Here is a 26,513-nt window from a genome sequence, read left to right on the forward strand (position 1 = left end):
ACTGCAACCTACGTGAATAATTGATAGTGCAAGGAAAGGAGAGCAGCTGGGTTCCCTGTCTCCATCTGCTCACCAGCTGGGGATGAGAGATCCTTGCTCAGGTAGGGGATGAACAGCTTAGCTGCTTTTATTCTCATCTTGCTTGCAATGCCAATTAAAAATATTTTGCATCTAGAAGGAATGGGAGCAAAGATAGGTGGGGGAGGGTTGATCCAGATCTCCTCTGCTGCTTGTGTGGCGTTGTGTAATGGATAGAGTTTGGGGCAGTTTCAGCCTCATCAGGGAAAGCGTGTGTGCTTTTTAAAAGACATTGTGCTATTCTGCATTGTGTAAAGAAGCAGTTGCAGAGAGAGAAAGGGAGAGTGGAGGTGGGGAGAGCAGATGTCTGTGTAGGAAATGAAACAAACTAAAGGGATGGAGGGGCATGAGAGAGGGTCTGCCCAGACTCAAAGGAATCCCACCCTGATTATGTCAGTCCTGGACATAAAATGAGGAGTCCAAGTGCGCTGCGGGAGGTGCTGTCTGTGCACACCCGGTGCTATATTTAGAAACTGTGTGCAGAGATCTGTGGAAACAGCTGATGTGAGAACATGTGTGTTTCTGTCTGTGGATGCAGCAATGAGTTTGTGTAATATTGAAGTAAAACTTAAAAAAATACAGGTTTTGCCCTGAAGAGTTTACCCTTGAAGGATATACTGCTGTGTTTATGTGGTACTGCGCAGCTTCCGTGGAGCTGCTGATGTTCTTACAATGACTCAATTAACAGAATTGCAGGGACCAGTTTCTGTGTTACAGCTAATACAGACTTCTCCTACGTGAGCAAGACAAAATGTTAATGAAATGAAACACATTGAAAAAATCTGCTAACAAAAAAGGGAAAATACATAGCAGAAGGTAGAGACAGCAATTACTGTAATACATATATTAATGTGCTTACAAGGATACCTGAAAGAACAAAAACTTATATGCCAGTCCCTAAACCACACCATAACTATAAAATGCATAATGATCCATGCAAGTATGGACACATACAGGGATTAAAATCTGAGACTGTAAGTACACTGTATTAGTCATATAAGAACACAGGTATTAATAGGAGCTGAATCCACTTACTACAACAGAAGGCTTATAATAGGGAATATTTTTGTATCAGCAGGGTAAATAGTAACAATTGCTAGCTTGATTGTAAGTTGAGGAACAGAAAGTGGTCCTGTGATTTGCTTACATGTGATTTATTCATATTGCTATTGCTAAAGGAAGTTAATTAGAACAGTAATTAGGGTATTTAATAATTGTGTGCTGTTTTGCTTATGCATGTTGAGGGCTTTGTACACAACTGGAGTTACACAGAAGGTTAGGTAAAGCTGTGGGGCAGCTGAGTTCAGTGTGGTTTTGTATGTGAACAAAGTTGGCTCTTGTCTGTAGTGGCAAGCTGCCTAAGAACAAGAATGGCAGAAAGACCTGAGCCTCTCTGTATGCTTTGCTTTCATCATGGCCAGGCTTGATAGCGCTGCTGATAATGACCCTGAGATGGGGGAGGGCAGTAGTTACTGCTGGCAGCTCTCTCTAACAGCAAAAAATAATGTGTCTTCCTCCTTCCTAGATGCAGCAGAAATGGCAAGCTTGGCTCTTTGCCTTGGTCCAGTCACATCTCTACTCAGAGATTCAGGTGAATGAGTAAGACCTGCTTGTGCAGAGAGCAGCTGCTCTATTCAGTGCCCTGGGTCCATTTAGGAGGCATTTGAGTTGCAGTGAGGATGTATGAATTGGCCCATGCTCCAGCATCAGATCTTCTGGGGAATTACAAGAGGTAGACAAAAGGAAATTAAGTCACCTTGGCTCCATGCAAGTTAATAAAAAAAGCAAGTGGACCCTTTCTTTGTCCATTCAAAGTCATCACCTATCTTGATTCCTTACTCCTTACAGACTCTTTGCCCACCCACAGATCCTTGAAGTCCCCATAATCGTTTCTATCCAGGTCTTTCAAGAGTAGAATTTATAGGAAGCATTAGGATAAAAATGGTGCATTAATACTCAAAACTTTGATATAACTCCTTGCTCTCTGCATTTTTCTTTTTTTCCCCCATCTCTATCTGCTAGCTCATACTTTCTGCCTGGTCTGTCTGCATACTGTTTGCACTCTTCTTTACATCTTTTCCTAGCTCTCTGGCAAATTCTGTCTCTTGTTCAGTGTTTCCTTATGTCCTCTTCATTAGTTAGAAAAAACCCAGTGTGAGGCTGACATTTGGCATAAGGCTGTAGTTGCTGCTTTTATAGGTCTTGATGTAAAGAGAATAAATGACATCATCCTGTGGGAATGAAAGTGAGAAGCACAGAAAAAAATACGTGCCCAGAAGAACTCTGTGTTCTCATTTAAACACAGGTATATTCATATTCTTTCTATAGCAGACCATGTTCTCACACTCAGTTTTTTTTTAATCAGGAATGACAATCTGTTGATGAGTGAATCTGTTGATGAGCGAATGGAAATACATGTGGTTAAGGCATTTGTGACCTCTGAAAAATTGAGCCTCCCTAGTTTACACATTGCATCAATGAGCTATTTCATAAGGGGTGCAGTGCCAAATCTCTGTGGTACTTGATGTATGTCAGGTCCAAATGGAACCGATTTGGATTTAGTGGATGCAGTATCTTCCTAGCCATCCATTTAAAAGAATGGGGAATTGTGGAGAACTGCTTTGATGCTCACTTTCCTCACTGGATACTGAGAGCCTGAAGATGCGATCTTGTTCTACAGCAGAGTTGAATAAGTGAAACCCCTCTGCTGTCCCTGTCTAACACTGTGCTTGCGTTACCCTCAAGGACAAGCTGGAGAGCAGCGTCCCCGGCTCGGCTGTCCCAGCAGCTGCTCCTGCACGCTGTGCTCCATCCATGGGCTCCCACAGCGGGGGGCTCCAGAGGAACCGCTCTGCCACAGCGGAGGAGGGGCAGAAGCCATCACCCCATCCCCCCTTGTCTCCTCGTCCTCCATCCCTCCTCCTCCTCCCCTCCGTGCTCTCCGGGGCCGCTGCCCGCCGGGCCCGGTCCCGCCAGTGCGGGTCCCCTTCCCTTTCTATCCGGTGAATCCCGGCCCGAGAGGAAGAGGAGGGGTGGGGGCGGGAGCCGCGGCTTCGCAGGGGGCCGGGAGGGAGCCTGTGCCCTTCTTCATGGCGAGGCCGGGGGAGAGCAAGCTCCCGAGGAGGGAAGCCGGGAGCTGACTCAGCGGAGCAGTCCAGCATGTTTTCCCGGGAGCACGGCTTCCCTGCCGGAGCCAGCGGAGGGTAGGTACCGGCACCGGGACCGGTGCTGGCGGCAGTGGGGCCTGGGGCCCTGCCTTTCCCGGGCAGCACGGGGACGGGCCAGGGCAGCGGCTGCCGGCGTTGGGATCGCAGTGCTGGAGCAGCAGGAAGAGCCCTGGCGGGTTGGCTGGAAGGGCGGAGAACCGGGAGGGGGAAGGCGATGGCCGTGCCCAGCCAGGCAGGTCCGGCTCTGGCTGTGGGCCCGGCCCTCGCTCCCTCCCTCCGGCCCTCCCGGCCCCGCTCCGGCCGGCGGAGGCGGGCCGTGGGGCGGCAGCGGGTGCCTCTCTCCCTGGAAGGAAAGAGGGAGGCTCGGCAGGCTTTCTCCTGCCGTCCTGGGAGTGGGAGACCTCTCCTGTTGGGACTTCTCAGGAGGTGGGAGTTCGGGTTGGATGGAAAGATTAATTTCCCCCTGGAGTTCTCCTTTCTCCTTCCCCGCAAGGAGAGCTGGCGGGGTTCTCCGGGCCCTCCCGGTACCCTGCCCACCCCTTTGTGCGTGCACGAAGTCCTGAGCACGGGCTGCCCACGAGTGGGAGCGGTGCCCTCCACGGGAACTACCCAGAAGCCAGAGGGGAGCGCGGGTGGGAGAGAGGTTCCTTGCTGGATGTCAGAGTCTGCGGGCAGAAAGTTTGTGACCAGCTGAGAGCAAACTGCCTCTCATCTGTAGTGGTAGCTTCCTTTTCCTAGTTCTGCTTCAGTAATTCCTTCTCTTGAGCTCTAGGAATCCATGTGTAAGCAATTTTCAAAGCTGTACAGGTGTTCTGAGAGTAGGGCTATTCCTGTCGTGTTTTCAGCTGTCTCCACCAAATAGCTGATAATTGTATGTGGTAAAGCAAATGCACCTTTCTAAGGCAGAAATAAGGGAGTGAAACAGCAGAAGCTGTTACTCAAGAGAAATGGTTGCCCAGAGTTTTCCTTATGAGCATTTCAGGCCTGTTCTTGTCTCACATTACCTTCAGTTCTTCTGAATTGCCTGTCCCTTCTAATGAGGGATTTAAAAAACATATTAGTGTCTCCCTGTAAGAAACTCTTATCAGGCTGGGACACCAGTTATTGTACTGACTGTTGTTCCATAGATAGCTGCAAATCTTCTGTGGTGTTTCTCCTACTGGAAGTCTTCCAGATGAGCAGAAGTATTTACAACAGCTATACACCTGCTTCCCTGTGGAATTTCAGGAAAACGGTTATCTGAGGATTTGGGGCACTTGCCTTTTAAAGTGCAACAAATCCCCATTTGCTCTGGAATATCTATGAAAGGGTGTATGAAATTCTGTCAGATTTGTGTTTTTTTTAGAGGAAATACTTGCATTGACTTGGTTATTGAACTGGCTCAGCTACAGCAGATAGCAATGATTTTGAAAGCTGGGTAGAGAGATCCTATGACTGAAATAGCAGAGGATGCTGCAAGACAGGAATACAAGGCATGAGCAGAGTTGTAGTGGCTTAGAGATCTTCAAGTGTTCTTCTTTGATCCATTTCAGAATTGGGAGTGGAATTTATCAGTGTATCAGCAGTACCTAGATTTAGTTTGACTGCCTGCTCAAAATTAATGTACTGGTTACTGTCACTAGCAAATCCCAGTTTGGCCTTCAGCATTTTCTAGGCCCTATGCTTCCCCTTATTGCCATTTCCTAAGAATAAAGCTTCAGCAAGTATACATTTGCACATAAATATTCCTCTCCCAATCTGCAGAATTGCTTTCCTTTTTCAGAAGGATGATGTTCTTCTTTTCTGTGGTCAAAGAGTTTGAAGTTCCAATTTGAAAAGAAGTATGTTTCCTTTTTATAATACAGTCTAGTGCTTTTCATTCCAGAAGTTCAAAGTTCCAGAAATTGAATGTGGACTTCAAAGTGATAATTATTATAGCCCCACATTTTTGTGATATTTTATAAAAGATAATATAAAATCTAAGGCATTCTCTTGGATTTTCTAAGGCCTGTGGCGTATTCCTAATTTGGGATAATTACAGAATTGTGAACATCCCTAAATCTACAGTAAGACTGCTGATTTTGGCAGTTCCACTGGACTCATTTGGTCAATAGAACTGTGCTAGGATTCAGTGGTAAAGAACAGTTTCTGCCTGAAGTTTTCCAGTCAGACCAGAGTGTTGAGATGAATTTAGGGTGAGAGGACAGGGGCAGGACTGGCCACACTGACCATGTAGGAGCTGCCAGATTTCCATGATGCAGGTGTGCATTTAACTCCTCTGAATGATTCAGCATTCACCTCAGTGGCATGCCAAAGAAAACACTAGCATGAAGTAAGGCCCCAGGACATCCACTTACACAAAAGGTTCTGTTGTTACATTTCTTTCTGAAAACGAGAATTTATCAAATTAAACTCGTGCTTTTTTAGGGCTTACAGAAAGGAATCTTCAGATTTTTAAGAGCAGGGAAAATGTTTCATGTACTGCCTTGGACAAAAATTTTGCTCATCCCAAACATTCTTCAAGTAAATGAAGAGGATGATAAATAAAGCATGTATTAGTATAGTATTAATATTAATTTAAAATACATTTGCCATCAAACTATTTCAATATTTATTTGAGGTTGTCAAGACTAACTCCTACGTTTTCCCTCGCAGATATGTTGTGGCATTAATTTCTAGATGCATTATACAGATCTCTCTCATTTGAATTTCAGGAGAAAATTGTGGGATGGAAGCATTGTGTTATTTTTTGTGGATGAGCCTATATGCAAGTTACATTATGCCATTGGGCCACTAAAATGAATGGTGAATTGTCAGAGAACTGGTGAACATTTTGGTTCTTGGAGCTTGTGACAGAGTAGTTTCAAGATTACAGAAATATACAAGAGGGAATGTAGCCACTGCTTTCAAAGCAAGGGTCTTCATGACCACTCTCTTAGCATGGAAGCAGTCATGCATCTAATAGCTACAGGACAGCAATTCTTGATTGCCTTGTAGAATTATTATATGCCTTGTATGATGACTATATGGCCAGTGATGAGTGGTGTCTCTCGGGCTCTGCCTTGGGATTGGTGGTCTTTAATGTCTTTATCCATGATGTACACAGTGGGACTGAGTGCCCCCTCAGCAGGTTTGCAGATGACACAGAGCTGACGGGTGTGGTTGACACAACAGAAGAAGGGACCATCCAGAGAGACCTGGACAAGCTTGATGAGTGGTGGTCCCGTGAGACTCTCGTGAAGTTCAACAAGTCCAGGTGCAATGTGCTACACCTGGTTTGAGGTAATCCCAGACATGGGCACAGACTGGGAGATGAACTTATTGTGAGCAGCCCTGTGGAGAAGGACTTGGAGGTTCTGGTAGAGGAAAGGCTGGACATGAGCCTGCAGTGTACACTTACAGCCCAGAAAGCCAAACATACCCTGGGCTGCATCACAAAGAGGAGTGGCCAGCAGGTTGGGAGAGGTGATTTTCCCTTTCTACTCTGCTCTTGTGAGACCACATGTGGTATACTGCATCCAGCCCTGGGGTCCCCAGCACAAGAGAGATGTGAACCTCCTAAAGTGGGTCTAGAGGAGGCCACAAAGATGTTCTGAGGGCTGGAGCTCCTCTCCTACAAAAATAGGCTGAGAGAGCTGAGGTTGTTCAGCATGGAGAAAAGAATCTTGTACTTAGAAGGGGCTTATTTAAAAGGGAGAGTGACTTTTTTACAGGGCAGGTAGTAACAGGATAATGGGGAATGGTTTTAAACTAAAAGAGAAGAGATTTATATTACGTGTTAGGAAGAAATTCTTTGCTCAGAGGATAGTAAGGCACTGGAACAGGTTGCCCAGAGAAGCTGTGGGTGGCCCACCCTTAGAAGTGTTCGAGGCCAGGCTGGATGGGGCCCTGAGCAATCTGATGTAGTAGGTGGCATCTGGCAGAGGGGTTGGGGCTAGATGATCTCTAATGTCACTTCCAACCCAAACCATCCTGTGAGTCTATGACCGCCTAACAATCATATTCATGATTTCATTACAAAGTGGATGAGTCCTGTCTCCTGTAAGCCTGTGCTTAGTTCCTAGCCCCACCTATGTGGCCTTCACCATGACTTAACCCCAGTTGTGACTGCTAGTAAAAACTGTGAGAGGTGTGGAATGTTTGTAAAGTAACAGTAGGAGAGGTGCAGCTGGCTGTGAGGCTGGCTGTAGTGCCTTGGGCAATGCCAGATATGTCTTCTAAACTACAGTGTAGTGTTTGTGCTGCTTTTTATTTTCTGTTCTATGAAATCAAATAAAGTCCTGCTGCTGTTTGTACCCACTGCTGCTCCAGCAGGGACCATAGTAGTAATATATTTTCCATAGTAGATGTGCAGACAAAAGCTCACCTAATATCCATGCTGGCTGTACCAGCAGTGGTAACACAAAACGGTGCCTGCATCTCTGAGGGGTGTTATCAGTTCTGTTCTAGTGCCATCTCTGTTATGCTCCTGTCTTTGAGATTAATACCCAGGCTGTGGCAGCTGGGGCTGTCCTTTTGGTGCTGATTTCAGTGATGGTTCAGAACTACTTTCATCCTTTTTAATACGGTTCTGTTTTGAGATCTGATTACAAAGCTTCTTATGAGATGTGTCTTAATTCTGCTCCAAATCCATGATGGAAGAGGAACTTGGCTAAGAAAAATCATTCAGCACTTCCATGACAGTTGTGAGGAAAATATTGTATGTGAGCAGAGACAGAGCAGTCAGAAGCCAGAAAATTTTTGCTGTTACATCCAGGATGTTTGAAAGGGGCAAGTAGTAAGTTCAGCCACCTCAGGGATTCTCACAGGTAATGACAGATTCCTTATAGGCAAGAAATGGCCTGGGGAGAGGACTAGTATGCAGAGGGCAAAGGAGGCGCTGCAGGCAAGCACTGACATCCTGAATTCTCTTAAGAATTAATTTTTTCTTTCTTTTTTTTTCCTCTTCCACCTCTGTTGCAGGAGGTCCGAGGAGGCGGTGCAGGGTTTTAGTGATATTATAGACTCTCCCACTGAAGGTTTTCCATGTGTCCTCACTCCTGCTGTCCCCAACAAGGTAAAAGCAGTGCATGTTTGGCTCAGGGTTGGTGTATGCTTTGAGTTATGTGTGCAGAGGAATTGTCTGAAATCAAGCTTGTGTGCACGTGTGTCTTACAGCTATAGTTGCGTCCTTCTGTGAGAATCCTAAACTTGCTAATTTGACCAATTCTTATGCCATACTATCTCAAGTCAATCTGACCCATTGGAAGAGAGAAATTCCTGATACCTGACTGACCAGATTTCAGGTCAAGCTTTTGCAACACAAGCAGAAGACCATCTGGCCAGTTGTTTTGTCCATGCTACCAATTAAGGAAGAACAATTCCATCATGTCTTCAGCAAGCAAGTAGTTTCTTTGCCAAAATATGGAGGGGGCTGTTGGCTCGTTCAATATCTGGGTTACCACAGAAGATACTGTTAGTTTCTTCAAATGTCAAATTGTTTTTCTCTGTTGTCTTTTCCTTTTTACAGACTGTGGACTTGTTTGAGATGATTGAAAAAATGCAGGTAAGGAGAAGTAATTCTGTCAGACTTTGAGTTCTCTTAATTTTTTGTAACAAACAAATAATCAACTACTATTTGTCCTTTGCTTCACTCACAATATCCTTTATTGTGGGCTTACAGAATGTTTAGGTCTTCTAGGCTCAACCTCTTACTCTTCAATGGGATTTCAAAAGCATTTTTCTGTGTTCATTTTTGCAGTCAGCATGATGGAAGCAATAGATACAGGTTATTATAATTCTGTCTGTTCTTTGCAGAAGTGTGATTCTGAGAGAAAATCAAAGTTGCAGTAAGTTATCTCTGGCATCTTCTTCAGGAAACTCTGTTCTGCTGGGTAGCAGATATAACGACAGGTGATTAATGGGATGTTAACCTAACTGCATTTAGCAAGGTCAGACAGTTTAATAAATAACTACTGTAGGTCCTGTCTTTAACTTGTGCAAGAAGGAAGGACTCTGGCTTAATTCTTACACAGAAATACATGCATTTAGCTGCTTATATTTTGTTATAAACTTAAAACAGGACAGAGTTGTTTTTTCCCCCCCCCCTTCTACCATATCACATAAAGAAATAGTAATATATTATATGTGTTAAATATCTAACAATGAAGTCATCAAATTTTTCAGATTATGTGTTCTCAGAGCATCCTTGCAGGTTACCAATATTTTCCCTGAGTGGTGCACCTTCTTTAATGTGCTGTGCTTAACCTTGACCTGATAGATCACATAGTATGGCACATAACTCCTGCCTTTTATTATGTGCAGGAATTCAACTTAGCAAAACCATTTAACTTATTTTCTGGAATTTGGGTGATCAAATTATGAATATGAGGAAATGCCAGAATTTAGTGAGACTACAAACGTGGGGAGGTGGAAGGTAGCAGCAAAATGCTGAATTTAGAGTTATGAGGCTGAAGTACTTTTTGGCAGACTGGAGAGGAGTGTGGGAGGGAGGGGCTGAAGGTGTATCTGCCACGTATTAATGTGCAGACAGACACAGAGCTTGCAACCACTGTACTGGCATCCAAACTATGTTTGGGATGTGTTCTCAGTGCTTTAGAGTAGCAGGCTCTGTAAGTGTGCCTGGCTCATTTAACTGTGGGAAAGTAAGCTTGAGCAAGCAGTGCTGCTTCAATTCAAGCACATGTTCAAAGGCTGTGACAGTCCTTCCCAGGTCTTTTGAAATATGGATAAGGAAGAGTCCTTACCAGGTGTCCCTCAGTGAAAGACTGGTGCTTAAGATTTGTCAGTGTTTCTCAGCTCCAGTTTACCATATGGAAAGTCTGACTGGATTTGCACCTCTTTAGTTAGAGAGATAGCAGGGAGCTGATGGGAATCTCCAGGGCATGCAGACTGCCTAATTTTGCATTTATGATGTTTTCTTAGCTGCCCACTATCAAGACTTTATAGCCTTTTTTTCTATTTAAGCTTGTTTTGTCACCCAAGATGCACTAGGAGAATCAATAACTGCCGTTTCAGTATAACGGATTTTTTTGAAAGTTAAGTGTTTTCCAAGGAAAGAAAAGATCTAATACTTTTTATTATATTTATTTAGATTTTTACTAAATTTTTTATTCCGTTTTGTTTGTTTTTGCTTTCCCTTTCCTTCCATTTGACTGTGACTATCCTATACATTTGTTGAATCTTGTAAACAAAATCTGGGATTTTTCCTTACCAATCAAAGTGAGTGAAAATCAAATCAGGAGACTTGAACATTTCTTCTGTAAAATAACAACAAAAAAGCCTCAGGATAGCACTGATTCTTGAATACTTTACCATTGGATTGGAATATAATTGTTGGACTGAAAATTAAGATAGCCATTTCACATTCTATGTAATAGATTAACAGGTAAAGTTGTACTTTCTTTTTACACTGAAACAAATCCCAAGAGATGGGAAAGAAGTTTACCTTTTTTTTTCTTTCTCATTTTCATGTTGTTTTTCTCTTTCTCTTCAATTTTATTAATCATTTCTTGGAAATAAATGGGCTACTGGCTGCTTTGTTCTGTGCTTACAGATCTAGTGAAGTCACTGTATATACTCTCTTAAGGACATTTAGTAACATGTTGTTCCTCAGTTGCTTTGCAGTGCAGGCAATTGAAAAACAAGGAAATTTTATTTCATCCAATAAGCTCAGATATTTCAGGTCTTCATATGTTTGCATAGCCAGTCCCTCTTCACTTGACTGCCTTTGTTCACTCCCTCTGTTCTGCATTCTTACAATTTCTGCATATTCAGTTTTATTTTCTCACAAGTACTTTCGTGGTTTTTTTTTTCCTGTGTCCCCTTCTGTATCCAATTTGTCTGTTTTGAGCTAGTCCCCTCAAAGCAATGCTCTTTCCCCATAAAACGTGTGTATTATCATAGCATTGTTATGCCATGTTGGACCCTGACTCTGGGTCTGGACACCTTTTTCTCTGTCATTCATTCTTTCATCTTGCTCAGCCCAGGTGTTTCCCCTGTGCAAGACCTTGGGAATATGAGATTCTCAGGCTGATATGAGATTCCCAGAGTGATGCTGTCTCCAGTTAGCTACCCAGGAAAACTGGCAGTGCTGCAAGCCAAACCAGATCAAACCAGAAGGATGTCTCAAGGGGTGGCTGAGACTGCTGCAGTTTATTCCTCTTCCTTTTGAGGAATGACAGTGATCATCAAGCAGTTGTTCTGCCCATGCTTTGACACTTCAACAACTTACACTGCACATTTCTTGTGGTCCTGGTTACCCTTTAAAGTAAAGCTTTGGATTCTACAGCCCACGGTTGCATTATTCTTACCTTAAGCTTCACTCTAGAAGAGAGGCTGGTAGATTTAAACTTGTCTTCTGCTTCCAAGCTACCAGGAACTTCCTTAACAGTGCAGAGTCTTGGAATGTGCTGGTACATTCCTTTGCTCTCTGTAGAGGCTCTGATGCAGATCTCCTTTACAGCAGCCCAGAAAGTTTTCCCTCAGGCTTGCTGAGATACTGGTCTCCTACCAGGACCACCTTTGAAACTGGAAAATTCTTGCAGTTATCAGTTCTGCCAAAAATGCCAAGGAAGGAGAGAGAAATATTAGAAGATTGCAGTTTCCCAATCTCCATTTCTGTCCCAGTACTTCCCCCAGTTTGTTGTGGAAGTCTGTGGCTGTTTTGTACCTTTGTGTCCTTTGTGCCTCAGCCCTGTTTTGATAGTGCCTGGGACTTTCTGGTAGAGACAGGACTTTCTGTCTCTTTTCCAAATCCCTGTTTCAGAACCTGGTCTTCCTTGTGAACCTCAACTCAGTCGGTTGACAACTGAAACTTGAGACCACATCAACAAAACATTTTTTAGCACTTACATTCCATGAACTCAACTTTTTCACCTTTACAACTTCCCTAAATGCAAAATGGTTACTAACTACTTCTGCAAAAGATAAAGATCACTTTGTCAACCTGTGTTCCATCTTAATTTCACAACTCACCACATCCTGGTAAATGGTTATTCATTTTGTCAATGCTGTGTACTGACATCACAATTCAAAACATATTCTAAAGTTTTCCTATGAAAAATGTTTTCAGACTGGTATTTTTTTAGTTTCCATTGTTGAAAATACAAAAGGAAAACAATTTTTTTGGAGAGGGTATGTAACTGTCTTTAAACTCAGTTTTTGTAGTTTGATCTTCTGTCACCCTGTAGATAACATGTGAAGCTTCTTTCTCCTAGTAGAGCTAAGGAAAATAATTTAGCTTTTTGTTATCTGCTCCTCATTCCTTGCTCACTTTACTGTGTTTCTATATTTAACCAATTAAAATTTGTTGTTACTGCTACTTTTTGTGATTGAACTCAACTTCAGACTTCTGAAGAATGTTCTGGTGCATCTACTGCTAGTCTCCCTTACCCTGGAGTGTGGCCATACTATTATACTTCTGATGTTTCTAAGAGTATTTTAAAGGTGTTAAGCATTTGTTGTGTACTCAAGGTCTGGCTCCTCATGATTTCATGAAGGTTTACGTTTTTTTATGGTTCCTTCTTAGGTTCTTTTAATAAACTTTCTCATTTTTCTAAAACCTTGTTTTTATGTGAAGTAGGTTTTTTTCTTTCCTTTTTTTTTTCTTTTGTTGCTCCTCCAAAGACCATCCTGATTTTTTTGAATCCTCAGTAGTAAGGTTGCTGTTGCTCAGTGTTGGTGGTACTATGCTAGCAGTTTTTGCCCCCCCTGTACAGCTGGATCATTGCCCAAAACTTTTGTTCCTGAGCCTCCTAAGTCTCCACTGTAGATCTCCTCTGAGATTTACCTATTTCTACCAGAATCTAGTTGACAAGCTAGTTCCACTGTAGAATATGTGCTGGGATATATAACAGGGATGGCTGTTATAAATCCAGTCCTGCTTATTTTCACAACAAAGTCAAGAGCTGCTTATCCTGTCTGGAATCCCTGATTAGCCACACCAGTAACTGATGGTATATAAAAATGTAGTCTCAGCATCATGTTCCAGCATGAGAGTTACAAGACTTAGGTGACAGTAGTTGAATGCTCATGTACTGTAAGAGAAACCTACATTTTAAATTCTGGTCCTCATCTTCCTATCTGATGATGCAAATTCTGCTTCTTAGTCTTCTGTCTGTGATGCTCACTTGGACTACGGCCTGTTGACCCTAATATCTTCTAGTCTGGGCCTCTGCTCAGTCAGTGTTGGGACTCTCTTCACTGAAATTGTCCTATTCCTCTCTGCTTCTGCTGCAGAGGTGTGGTGGAAATGAGCTACTTTGCCATGGTGAGAAGGCAGAGGATGGAATAACCTTAGGAGAAGATTCAAATCTGGATGCCAGCTCCTGATTCAGGAGGAAACTAGGCAGCCAGTAGCCTTTCACCCTGTTGTTCCAACCCAACTCGTAGTCATTCCATTTCTTTTTATTGCTTAGGATAGGAAGGAAGGTAGCTAGAACAGGTTAGAGGATCAAGTAAGAGAATTAATCTCTGTTTTTAACATCTGCCAGTTGTCTGCTTTTTAAGAGGTGTAAGCTTGGGGGTAGTTTTTCAGTTTTAATGCCAGTTTAGGGGACTGGCCAAGTTCTAGCTTTACTTTTCCTTGTTATTCCAATCTTGCAAAGTTGCTTAAAATGGCAGATTTTATAGAGGGTCAAAATATGCATATTGAGTATATGGAGAAGGACACAGAGGGTAAGTGAAACAGACATGCTGAAATACAAGATTCACTGTCTGTGACTTTATGTTTCCAGGGGAGTCGTCTGGATGAACAAAGATGTTCCCTTCCAGCTCCTCTCAAGGTCAGGCCAAGTTGTTGTTGCCTCCTAAATTGCTGAGAATGGCAGATAATTACTGACCTGGCTTGCAGTGTACTTTCATACTGGAATGGACAGGGAGTCTGCAAACATCCCAAAAACACATGCTTGCCTTTTTTCTTTTCTTTTTTTTTCCTAGTTGCTGCACTAGAGGGTGAAACTGTGTAGCTGAAATAGAATTAACTTTTCCCTTTTTCTAATTTAAGTGGCTCCAGAAAGAGTTTATTGTTATTAAAAATGTTAGTTTTGACTAAGTAATTTCTTAAATTTATTCAGTTTAAGAGCTGTAATAATACTTATGAAACTGCATAGTATTTATTTCAGTAGTCTGCTTAATGGCTCAGAGATGCTACTAGAAAGTTGATCTGTTTTGCCAATATTAAGGCAGTAAGAACAGATTCATATCTTTTAATCCTCAAGCTGAGGATTAAACTCCACTTCTGCAGTCTCAGCTCAGGCCTACTAACCTTAAAATCAAACCTGACCTTGACTTTTATCTTGGGATGACCTATGAAATAGCCACATGGAGAACTGATACAGCTTTACTCTGACAGAGATAGTCAGTGCTCTTTGCAGTGATGGAGGGGGCATCCAACTGGCATAAATTGGCTCAGATACGGCCTCTGTTCTGAGTCACACCTCGGCATTGCTCAGATGCATACCACAGAGCAGCCATGGAGATGACACAGCCTCAATCTCACTGTAATTAACAGCACTTTTTCTACCAGTCCTACTGTCATCCCTGTCCACAGAAGGACAGCAGCTAACACTGTGTGGAAGAAAAGGAGAGAGGCTGCCACTCCTAACCACATCAAATTTGCCTGTAATTTGGCTACTTCCTCATTTTGCATGCCTGTATTCCCTGTAGTTTGCAGGAGGAGGGTGGGTAGAATCTGACTCCTAAGTTTATTCTTCTCAAAGTTCTTTATTATAATGCTGAGACCTTGGAAATGGAGTCTAACCTTAAGTCCTGAAGTAAAACTCAAAGGATGACCTAGGGCAGAGTAGAAGCTGAGGGCACAGTTTGCACAGTCAGGAAAGCATAACACCTTAAAAGATGTCACATGTTTTTGCTAATGGCCTGTTCTGATTTCAGACAGAAGAGGAGTATATTCCTTATCCCAGCATCCATGAGGTGAGTTAGTATTGCTCTCTCCTCTCTGTGTTTGTCCTTGGACTTCATTGATTTTTCAGCTTATTAGCTTTCCAGCTTACAGACCTCTCAGCTTTAATGCTTTCTCTTCTTCTGAATAGGTATTACAGAAAGGGTGGCCATATCCTCTCATTATCCTACCCCAGTTTGGGGGCTACTGGATTGAAGGGACCAGCCACAACCTCTCCAGCTTGAGTCCAACTCTGTCTGATGTACCCTTTTCCTGGAGTGGTAAAGTGAAACTGGAAAGTGACCCTACAGCCAAGCTGTACCGCAAACATTTTCTGGGAAAGGTAAGGGTGACCTTCAGAGCCTTCTTTGCCCACCCAGCCACAAGGCTGAAATGTTTCTCAGGCTTTTTTTGGTGGACTTAAAAATGTCTGCCCTGCTGCTGCATTTCAGTTCCTTATGATGCCTTGAACTGATGGAAATGAGGCACATACTAAGATATGGTCTGTAGTGTTTTCAATTGGTCATGTCCCCTTGTGAAATGTACATCATCCTGTGCATTAATAGAAAGATTTGCATGGGAAATGCTTTTATTTAGTTAAGAAGGTCTTTTGAGGCTCCTGTGCAGATACCAACCTTGGGATAACAAGTGGACAAAAGTGTAATAGTATTGGAAGTGGAAATGGCATTATTTTTAGAGGGGACTTCAGCTCCTCAGTAGGAAGCAGAACAATCCATTTCCCTCAGTGTATGGTCATTACAGCATGTATGTGATGAAACCACACCATGTGTTTTATAGTTGTTGATATAAATGAGTTTGGTGCTAAATGTTCCATGAATTTAAAAATTCCAGTTTGACGCATAGGGAAACAGAGCTAGGCCTCATAAAGTGAATGTTTGCTGGCCAGCCATGAAGGTCCATCTGGGTGGGCCTGTTTAGGGAATTGGCTGATTACCATACTGAATCTCAGGGTGATATTAGCCATAAAGAACAAGTGAGAAAAACCCAGGATGTTTTTTGAGATTTGGTTTGTGGCATAAGGAGCAAGTTTGACAAGTATGCTCACACTGCATCTTATTCAGTGATCTCCCGCAGTGACTGCTGAATAAGTTCAAAACCAGGAATAGGTGGTGCTTTGCACAATGCTGAAGACCTGTTCTGCAGTAGTTATTCTTGTCAGAGTGATCTTCTGTAGTGAATCTTGTTCCACAACACTGGAAAATTATATTAATATGATTTATAAATAATTAGAGAAAAAAAGGAAGCCTTCCTGGAGGCTTCCCCTCAAGACTAACAGATCAGCTGTGCAATCTGTTAATGGACATTTATCCTGTAACCTTCTGGAAGCTTTCAGTATGCCAACTGTAATTATTTTTCTGTCTGGGTAAATTTAGGGTTGTGCTTGAAGGCTTCCAGAGCCAGATAGGACAAGAGGCAAATTTGGATATGATTTTTTCAGTCCAATTGTAGGATTCACTGCTGACCTGATAGCACAAAACAGTTGAGGTTGGAAGGGGCCTCTGGGGCTTATCTTGTCCAGACTCCTGCTCAAGCAAGGCCATATCATCATTTTTCCTTCCAAGTGAGATCCAGGACTTCCTCTGTTGTGGAGCTTTGCATTTGCAAAGTACCCAACCATTAGTGCCTCTGTACTACAGAAAAACTATATTCTTCCTTTTCTGCTGTCCAGTGTTTTAGTCTTTGCCTTAACTGACATGAATGTGTGTCCATGTTCAGTTAAACATGCAAGTTTTTGAGCAAGCCAGTGCCAGAAAACATCAAGGTGAACAGGACTCTTGTGTCACTGAAAATTCTCCCCATGGCTAGAAAACCTCCCCCGCGGTTTAAAAACTTCGTTAAGGAGAGAGCTCAGAGCTTTTCCACTAGAAGAGTATTTCTTCAGTGCAAAGTTAGCAGTGATTTTGATGCTGTGTTGGATCTTTTTCTTGTTGGTAGCATGGGAAGTTTATTTCAACAATGTCAGGAAAGGTTTTTTTCACGCTTTGAATAACAGCAAACAGTTCTTAGCTGAAGAAGAGTCTGAAAGCATCACATGATGGAAGAGGCATACCCAGTGGTTTAGGGAATATTCTTTGAGCAAGAGAGGAGATCAAAGTATTGTGTGGTACTACAACTTAAATGTGCATGACTGTGTTGTGGATGTGTGTTTGTAGATTGCTCAAACTTGAACAATTCTGTGATACTTTTTACAGAATATCTTACAGCAGACCCTATAAAACAACCACCAAAAAATATGCTAGAACATTCAAGCCATAGCTCAGTTCCTTTTCCTTGCCTCATGATCTGTATTTTATATGACAATTACACAGTAAGATTTATTTAGCCTTTAGGATAAAGGCTGTAAAATCTTATGTCTTATACTGTGGGAATTATTCAATGTCTATGTTGTTTTTCAAGGCTGTAATAAAGAGAAGTAGCCTGAAGGAAGGATTTAATAAAGGTGTACACTGTAACTGCCAGTCAAATAGACTTAGGGTCCAGTTTCTCAAGCCCTTGAAGCTCTCAGTGCTGAGGGAGGAGCTTTCTTGCTGTGCATTCATATGTAATCATGTATTTCTCCTTTATGCTGTCCTTTCTTTGTGCTGGTTAAAGTTGTTGCAGATGGCAGATGTCTTAGTAGCTTTTAACTTTTTAGGCAAACTGTCAGCATTCCTTGTGTTTTCTGTTAGTCTTTTCCCTTGGCCCATGGAAGATACTTAATTGTTTTTAGAGAGATTTATTTGAAATCCAGAACTATCTTTCAGACTATATTAAATGTTACAGAAATTGCTTCTGTGCTGAACAAATTTGTGCTTAATACATAGGTCATCTTAGCTCCAGGGTATCTTGTCATCACTGACTTGCAGTCTTCAGTTTCGACTGCAAAGCCTTTTGATGGTTCATCTCTAACTTCAGGACAGCTAGCAATAAAGGCTGCTGTCCACTGAAGGAATATGAGTCTGATGTGTGTTGCCAATGTATTTTTACAGAGAAAGAAAATCATTAGGAGTAAATTATAGGTTTATTCATACGTACCATTGCTCAGATCTTAGTTTAAACCTCAGGCTTACATTCAGGATCCAGCTACATAGCCAGAGTGGCTTTTACAAAAATTCAGTTGTTTTAAGATCTCCACAAATTCTGGTACCCATTCCCCTGTGAGGACTGCCCCCATTTGTGCAGCTCTGCCTAGCTATGTCAGCTGTAGAGCTGATGGCCCAGTCTCCAAAGCAATTGAGATCCCCCCATATTGGACCTGCTGGGGTCTGGCTTACAAGTCTCTTTAAAAGGCATCTTAATTTCTGGTCTTTGCAACTCAGTGTTACTTTTAGCCGCAGCTAACCTCAGGCTTTGGCTCCTCTTCCTTGATTTGCTTTCTAGTTCTGATTTTTGTTGGTATTTTGCCATCTTTTTCCTTAACAGCCCGTCTTGGCCATCCAGCCTGGCATTTGACTTCTTTGGTTTAAGGATTTGGATTCTGGACTTCCAGCTGACCATGGAACATGGTCTTGCTTTGCTCCTTGAATGTGTCTGTTCCTCAGCTACTCTGTCTTTTTGCCCTTGGTCACAGTGACTTACTGCACCTGATTCTTGTTCACATCCCAAAAATCCATTAGTATCCTGAGACTCATGGTCAGGAGAAATTAACTGTCCTGTGTGGCTTCCTTTGATTTTAGCTTTTTTTTCCCATGTACTGTCGCTGACCAGTGTGACAGATCACACTGGACTTCTGTGATTTGAACACTGCAGCTAGAGGCCATATTATTGTGTTTGCCTCTTGGCTGCTCTTAGACCTTTACCTTTTTCAGACTGCCTTGTTTGATCAGCCATGGAACCTTTTGCCCAGTATCAGGGCAGTTCTGGGTGTTGGGTGTTTTCTGTATCAAAGAGGAGGTGAGGACAGTAATATCTTTAATACTTAAAAAAGTTGGATAGTTACATCTTCACATTTTGGTTTAGGGTAGTGACTGTAGTCTTACTTATGCCTGTTTTTTGTTTCAAAGAGAGGATTGGTTTATGTCTGTTAGCTTCAAGTTGGCTGTGTCCACATAGATATCAGAATATTTCGCTAGATGTATCTTTACTTCTGACACTGAGTCAGATCTATGACTTATACAAAAGATTTAGACAGCAAAAGACAATCTGACCAGTGTTTTGAGAGAAGTTTTAATCCATCAGAGCCAGAGCAGACCTCCTAGGCAAGTATATATTTTATATATTCTAGGCAAAAGACTGAGGAAGGAATTGACAGACTAGCAACCATTTTTTATCAAATTACTTTGCTCCCACTGCATTCTTCACTAATTTATTGTGCCTGGATTATTCCTTTGACAGAACATATTCCAAAACATGCAAGTTTTGACTGTACGACTGAATACAACTTGCTGTCCCACTTCTGTGTCATGCATGAGGATGCTTTTCTACTAGGATGATGGGAGTGATCGAGGCATTTCTGCACGATTTCACCTTAATGTTATTTTCATTGTGATGGAGGTTTCCATTCACATCCTGTATCAGGAGGCCTTAACCTCTTGAGGTTAGAGATTATATAGCAATATGTATGATATAGCAATATACAAAATATAAATTGCTATACCTAGGCCACTGGAACATGGCTGTATACCCAGGAAAATTTATGGTCACAGCCACTTACATATAGAGACTGTGAAAATGTTTGCAGTTATCTTACATTGTTTGACTTCATGACTGTTCCAGGCATGCTCCACTAAAGCTCAGGCAGTGTTAGTGGCACTGCTGAGACCAGTCTTCATCTGCAAAACCTCTTTGCTTACTGACTGTATCCTTCCTGACATGTGAGCACCTTGGAGTTCAGCCATTCACCATAATCCTGCTATTGCTCTTTAGACAGAAAATTCCCACAACCACATCCAGTTGAATGTCTGGAAGACACTGCATAGTCAAGCAGAACCTGAATGGATACAGGGAAAGTCCATGAAAGATACGATTTACAAGAAACTCAATTTCTTCAAAACGTGTTGCTGAATGTTCTAATACTATTCCTTCTCAGGAGCCCTTGTGATGTTGGACAGGTGAGGAGGAACTGAACTGACTGGATACACTTTGACTGATGTACTCAGGCACTGATGATCAAGTGGGCTGGAAGACCACATACACACATCTGGAAGCATGCTACTCCTAGTTGAATTAAAAATTTGCTAATCTTGAGTGACAGGTTGTATGCAAAGAAAAAAAAAAAAAAACCAGCTTGGAAAGCTTCTCCAGGAAGCGTGTTTGGGATAATGCATTTTGGTTTCCCGTTTGCAGGAGCACCAGAACTTTTACTCCAGTGACATGTCCTTGGGCTACCTGGTACTTTCTGTGAAGTATGAACAGATTGAGAAACAGGAAAATCTACGCCTGTTGCTGAGGTAACAGTGCCCGTTATTGAAGTGTATGCTACTGTGCTGTGTCTCTTGGCTTACCTTGCACTCCCTCTGCACAGATGTGGGTGTGAATTTCATGTCTTTCCTCTGGAGAGAAAAGAAACTGCAAAAAAACCTTTGAGCCCCTTTTTCTTGCCTTCTCTCTTGAGTTGCTCTCAGCAGTTTCCTTAAAGAAGATGATGTGGTGCTTACAGGTGCATCTTTGTAGTACCTGTGTGGAAAATACCTGTTCTTCCCTCAAATAGAAAGTTTTTCTGTTTATTCTGTCTACTTAGAGATGTATGAGTACTCTCTAGGAGAATATGGATTCCCTAATGGAGGAGGGAAGCCCAGGCTTTGTACTTGAGACTAAGGCTCCCTTGAAGGTGATCTAGAACATTCCCTAGATTCCCAGGCCAGTCTGTGAAGCCATAACCCTTAAAGAGGGTTATGAAGAGAGACATTACCTAGAGAGAGCTGCTGGATGAACTACAAGAACAGAGAAGGATCCTGTGTAGGTGAGAGCCCACTGCAGAGAAGCTTTTTACCACACTCTGGGCTGGGTGCACTCCCTGTAGGCAATGCTGCTGGAGCCAGATGATGTACAGTTGCCACTGACAAGGATTTGTCCAGGACTGAGGGAAAAAAAATTATTGCATAGGAGTTAGCTACAAGAAAATCACTGGTGGGTTTCCTCCAGTGTCTGCAGAGAATGCTTCAGACTGCCAGCGATAATCTGGGAATAAAGAGAGAGCCTGTTTATGAGCTGTGCCTGGGAATGTTTATCTTCCTATGTGGAAGAGACCAGGGAAGAACGAACAAAAGGGTAGTTATTCCTCTATTAAGATATTTTATTCTATGCAGTACTTTTTGCTCAATAGCTTGTTTATAATGGTTTGAAGAGGCTTTTGACAGCCCAATATTTCTTCTTCCTTAGAAAGATATCTCTCCTTAAATACACATACAAAGAAGAATGCAGCTTTCCTCTGTCAGCTTTCTGGAACAATGCTACACCAGTTTCTACCTCCTTTACTTTGCATAGATCTGCTTTCCTGGGCTGTTTCTAACAGACCTTTTAGCAATCTTTAAAGCCTTCACTGATCATGGGAATCCCTTATTATTCTGTGTCCATGAATTGTATTTTGACATTAAGATTTATGTGAAAGAAAACTGTGGAGGGGGAAAGCAAAATACCTCTTCAAGGCAGACCAGAGTGCCAAGGAGGAAAGACACCAAGGACTCCTGTTTTGTCTTCCTCTGGTCACCACAACAAGTAATGGGTAGAGAGAAGTGAAAATACCTTGCTTTTCCAGGGATTCTGTGCCCCATGGTTAAAATTAACCCTCTGGAATTAACTGCTTTAACAATACTCTGAAGGAGTGGCTACTCTTTCTTTAAAGATCCAGTGTTGCTTGTGTCTCCCTTCAGTCATCAGTCTCTAATTCCTTTTTTGTTCTATGTCAGGACTCGTACTGGCACCAAACATGATCTAATTCCCATTTCCTGTCTCAATGAGTTTCCCAATGCTGTTCAGATGGCAAAGGTGAGATTCATGCTTGCCTGTTTTTCTTAAGGCCTCATTCTTCAAGTTATTTTCGCCTCTGTCCTTCCATTTCTCTTTTTTTCTACTATTCATCAGTAGAACTGTTATATAGTTCCCTTTTACCCTTCCATTTTGCCTTCTGTTGTTTCTCTTCTAATTTTACCTCGGAATTTTTTACCTGAAGGGGCTCCTGTCAGATAATTATATACAGTGCCTACACTGTCATGCCTGCAACAAGCCAGGGCACATGATAATCACACTTCTGTTTCCCTGTCTCTCTCTCTCAACAGCTACTCTGTGAGGATGTGAATGTGGAACGCTTCTTTCCTGTCCTCTATCCCAAGGTACAGTGTTCTGGTATGTCTGTATATCACTTTTCCATCAAGGTCTTGCTAATGACATCCAGGTGACAATTTCTGTTTTCATCACCTCAGGCCTCACAGCTTATTGTTGCATTTGATGAACACGTCATAAGCAATAACTTCAAATTTGGGGTCATCTACCAAAAACCTGGACAGGTAAGACCCATCAGATCCTGTGGTACTTGGGGCAAAATGAAAAGAGTCTGTTTTCCTAGCTTAAATGATGTAATAGGAAGGTCTACACTGTCCAGAAGCAGTGGCATGGAGGCAGCAGTGTTTGTACAGTGCCATGGTTCCCGTGGCATACTTGTTCCACCCTCATGGCAGCTGAGGCACTGGACCCCAGCACCATGGGGAGCTCAGATCAGAAATGTACAACTCAGCAGAGATGTTTGTTGGTTGAACTGTCTATAGGAATTACCACCTGTTCTTTGTACTCCTTGTGCTTCTTACTACTTCTGCTTTCCTTATGTAGACAACTGAAGAAGAAGTCTTCAGTAACACAGTAGAGAGCCAGGGTTTTCTGGAGTTCCTGGATTTCCTTGGTGACAAGATTCAGCTGCAGGATTTCCGTGGGTGCGTACACAGGGCAGCTGGAAAGCCAGATTAAGTTAGGGAATATCATGTGTTCAGAGGCTGTGACTCTATTACAGCCCAGCTTCCAGAGAAGTGCTGTGTCCTCTGAATCCTAGTGCAGGTGAAGAAACCCTGAATGCCTTTGTCAGCCATCATGTCTGGGAACTACTTGGAGTTTAGGTCTCTGCTGGTATTTTCATTTAAAGGTCTCCTGGTATCTCAATCTGACCCGCAGCATCAGCAAAGAATAATTTTACTTGGCATTGCAAATACAAGTTTGTTTCATTGTGGTATGGGGCATTATTGTTTCAGGCTCTTTCTCTAAGGCATCCCATCCCTTCTGTAGTTCTGACATACAGAGTGTGTTTCTCAGAGGAATGCCAAAGAAGGTAGCTGTTTTGGGGATCCCTGTTTTAACTTCATGGCTTTTAACAAGCTGGTATGTTCACCAGCACAAACATGGTGCAGCTTCAGTCATTGCATTGGTTTAGGGAAGACTTGGTGCCTTACTGTCATTGATTTCCTTAAAATCACCTTTGACAGTCCTGATGTAGTACTGTTACTGATACTGTCTATCTTCTCTCTGCTCTCTCGTTCCTGAACTGCCTGACCTGTGGCGTGGTGTGGATTTGCTCAGGTTCCGGGGAGGCTTGGATGTTACCAGAGGTCAAACAGGCACCGAGTCAGTCTATACAAATTTCCGGGGGAAGGAGATCATGTTTCACGTGTCCACAAAGCTGCCCTTCACAGAGGGAGATTCCCAGCAGGTATCAGAAGGAGGAGTAAGGATTACAATAGTGTAGCTGGGAGAGGAGGGGTAGTTGAAGAAGGACTGCATAGAAGGGACAGTGGTTGACTCTATAATATTGGGAATCATGGCTGGAGTAATGATGAGGGGTTTCAACAGATGGTTTTGACATGTTAGGCAGACTGATGTTTGAGGTCTCATCATACTGTTCTGCTCTTTTTCACCTGCCTTCTCTCTTCATTATTTCTTTCCTCTCCAGCTTCAGCGGAAGCGTCACATTGGGAATGATATTGTAGCCATCATTTTCCAGGATGAAAGCACACCTTTTGTCCCTGATATGATTGCTTCTAATTTCCTTCATGCTTATGTGGTAGTTCAGCTCACTCATAGCACCACTGGGGACACTCTCTACAAGGTAACCAGGATCAATAGATTAACCTCTACTGATTTTGATCCTTGAAGTGGAAACAGGTTCTTGGGCCTTTGGGAGAGGTGCAGATTCAGCCAGATGTCATCCTGATTTCTTGAGTATCTACACCTGAAAGCTGAGTTAAGTTGTATGCTTTTCTAAGTAGCTGATTAATTTCTGAAGCTTAAAGCTTTTGAATTGAAGCAGAAAGAATTCAGGTAAAAATTTTTGTTTACATAGCAGAGCACGAGCCACAATTGATCACACTTTGGGGGTTGTCTCACTTACATTGTGTAAGTCAGGTAAAATTCATGTCTGCATTGCCCGTCCTGCACAGCACCGTGCTTGTAGCTTGCATTGCCTGAGGCTGCAGGTCAGATATAGCTGGTTGACCTAACTATGGAATCCAAGCCAGCTACACCTGCTTTTGGGGATTGCAGAGCTGATGCCCACCTGGCAGGGATGTGTTACCTGTTAGGGCCTTCCAGCTGAAGGAAGCCCAGCTAGAGCCCAGATTAATTATCTGCGGCCTTTGGACACAGCTTGTTCTGTCTCTGACATGACTCTGTATCGATATCTGTATAACTTTATGTTCAACTTTCAGTGATGCTGAGAGAGCAGAAAATGCAAAGAAACTTGGATTTGTGATGGATTTTCCATTGTAGGAGCATTTTAATCCCAAGTGCCATGCGTTGTTTTAGTAGGGATTTTGATATGGTGATGATGAGTCCTTAAGCCTTGGAGGTCTATAGGAATACCAAGAATATCATAATTAGGACAGTATCCCCATCTCCTCTTCCACCAAGGGGCTGTTGGTGGTGGAGCTGCCACCTTCCCTTGTTCCCTATGCTTTGGGCAGCAAGGCTTTCACTACAAACCAGCTGGGGTTCCAGTTCTCCTCTTGCTCTCTGTTTTGTAGGGCACAAAAATTCACTGGACTTTTTAATGACAAGGAAAGAGCTGGGAAAGCTTTCTATTTGTTGTGTGTCTTCCTGTTTGCCATTGTTTTCATCTTTGCCTGTCTGCAGTACCTTTTTTTTTTTTTTTTTTTTTTGTTAGTGTAATTGGGCTGCTTCATTCCATGAAGAAGAAATCATCCCAGTAATCACCCTTGAGCCAATGCAGAGTTTTCTGTAAAGGCTTTTCTAAAGGGGCTTTAAATGATGCTGCCTTGAGAGCATCGTAGTACACAAAAGACTGCCATTTGAAAGATTTCTTTGCCATCCCTCGTTCCATTTACTTAAGCTTTAGTGCCTCCTGTTAAATTGGAGTATTAATGGAATTTATTTCACAGAATCAATTTTTGCAATCAGAAAACTAAAAATACAAAGCAGGATTTTAACTGGTAGATATCTATTAGGAGAGAGCTGGAGGCTTTGTAATTAGGGGAAGTGGCCTAAAATGTGAGAAATCTGAATTAAATCAAGAGCCCATTTCCTTCTTCCTCTCATTAAACTCACAGCTCTCAGTGGCTCTGTGACATTTATTTGTTGGTTTGGCAGTTGTGGTTGTTATGACATTGTTCTGTCTTGTATGAAAGCACAAATAATGGTCTTGTTTCATCTCAAACATGACAAGAAATCCCTGTGAAATACTGTGGAGTACTGTATGTATTTGGTAAGATAGCTACATATAATTCTGGGTAAGTGCTGTGAAGAAACAAGTGACCGTGTGAAAACTGGGCTGCATTACAGTTACTTCTTTAGACATTGGTATGTCAGGTGGGAGCATGCTAAAAATAAAACAAATGAAACCTATCTCTTACTTGGAAAATGCATTTGCATGTTTACCACCTGTGACTCCCAGAGGCAGAGGCACTGAGATACACTGCACACTGAGGGGAGTATCTCCACCAAGGATTGTCTGTAAAAAAAAAATAGGTCAGTACAACCACGCTGACAAAGGTTCTTTAGTGGAGGTTAATCTTGCGGGCTGAAAAGGAGCATTTTTTTGTTCCTAAATGTACTGGTTATACTAGTTATTATTGAAAATATTTTTTTAAAAAGCAGTCAGTTCAGCTTTTTTTATTGCTCTTACTGTGTGCACACCTAGCTGGCTGAGTTTCTGAGAGATAAATGAGCACATCCATCCACTGAGTTCAGGAATAGAGGGATGCACAGGACACTATATTACAACTCTAACTCTTTTTTATAAGTAAATTATTTAGGAGGAACCGGATCTGTCATAGTAGTTTGATGGTCTCACTTGTGCTCTGATACTCATTTTTTCCCCTTATATTATTTCAGGTTTCAGTCACAGCCCGAGATGATGTCCCCTTCTTTGGACCGCCGCTGCCAAATCCAGCCATATTTAAAAAGGTTTGTTTCTCTGGTCCAGTGTTAGTTGGCACACACTGGTGTTCTGA

The 26,513-nt window shown here is 42.4% G+C and overlaps 1 protein-coding gene across 20 annotated transcripts in view; it reads left to right on the forward strand.

Annotated features, from left to right (window-relative positions):
- The first annotated feature begins 1 nt into the window (after nucleotide 1).
- The window catches only part of LOC132323262 (rap1 GTPase-activating protein 1-like), a 43,689-nt gene continuing 17,177 nt past the window's right edge, over nucleotides 2–26,513 (forward strand). For 9 of the 20 annotated variants that reach the window (XM_059838272.1, XM_059838273.1, XM_059838274.1 and 6 more), the window contains exons 1-14: nucleotides 3,527–3,671; nucleotides 8,187–8,280; nucleotides 8,734–8,769; nucleotides 13,961–14,008; nucleotides 15,120–15,158; nucleotides 15,278–15,469; nucleotides 20,413–20,516; nucleotides 21,975–22,053; nucleotides 22,344–22,397; nucleotides 22,488–22,571; nucleotides 22,891–22,991; nucleotides 23,629–23,758; nucleotides 23,999–24,154; nucleotides 26,395–26,466. In XM_059838272.1, the coding sequence (XP_059694255.1) occupies nucleotides 8,752–8,769; nucleotides 13,961–14,008; nucleotides 15,120–15,158; nucleotides 15,278–15,469; nucleotides 20,413–20,516; nucleotides 21,975–22,053; nucleotides 22,344–22,397; nucleotides 22,488–22,571; nucleotides 22,891–22,991; nucleotides 23,629–23,758; nucleotides 23,999–24,154; nucleotides 26,395–26,466 (1,077 nt within the window). In that variant the 5' untranslated portion in view covers nucleotides 3,527–3,671; nucleotides 8,187–8,280; nucleotides 8,734–8,751. Of the gene's footprint in view, nucleotides 102–2,669; nucleotides 3,282–3,526; nucleotides 3,672–8,186; nucleotides 8,281–8,733; nucleotides 8,770–13,960; nucleotides 14,009–15,119; nucleotides 15,159–15,277; nucleotides 15,470–19,952; nucleotides 20,178–20,412; nucleotides 20,517–21,974; nucleotides 22,054–22,343; nucleotides 22,398–22,487; nucleotides 22,572–22,890; nucleotides 22,992–23,628; nucleotides 23,759–23,998; nucleotides 24,155–26,394; nucleotides 26,467–26,513 lie in introns of those variants that run through there. The other 11 variants (XR_009485297.1, XR_009485302.1, XR_009485298.1 and 8 more) reach the window with 5 other exon arrangements.

The sequence above is a fragment of the Haemorhous mexicanus genome, chromosome 2 (assembly GCF_027477595.1).
Source record: "Haemorhous mexicanus isolate bHaeMex1 chromosome 2, bHaeMex1.pri, whole genome shotgun sequence".
Taxonomy (NCBI): Eukaryota; Metazoa; Chordata; class Aves; order Passeriformes; family Fringillidae; genus Haemorhous; species Haemorhous mexicanus.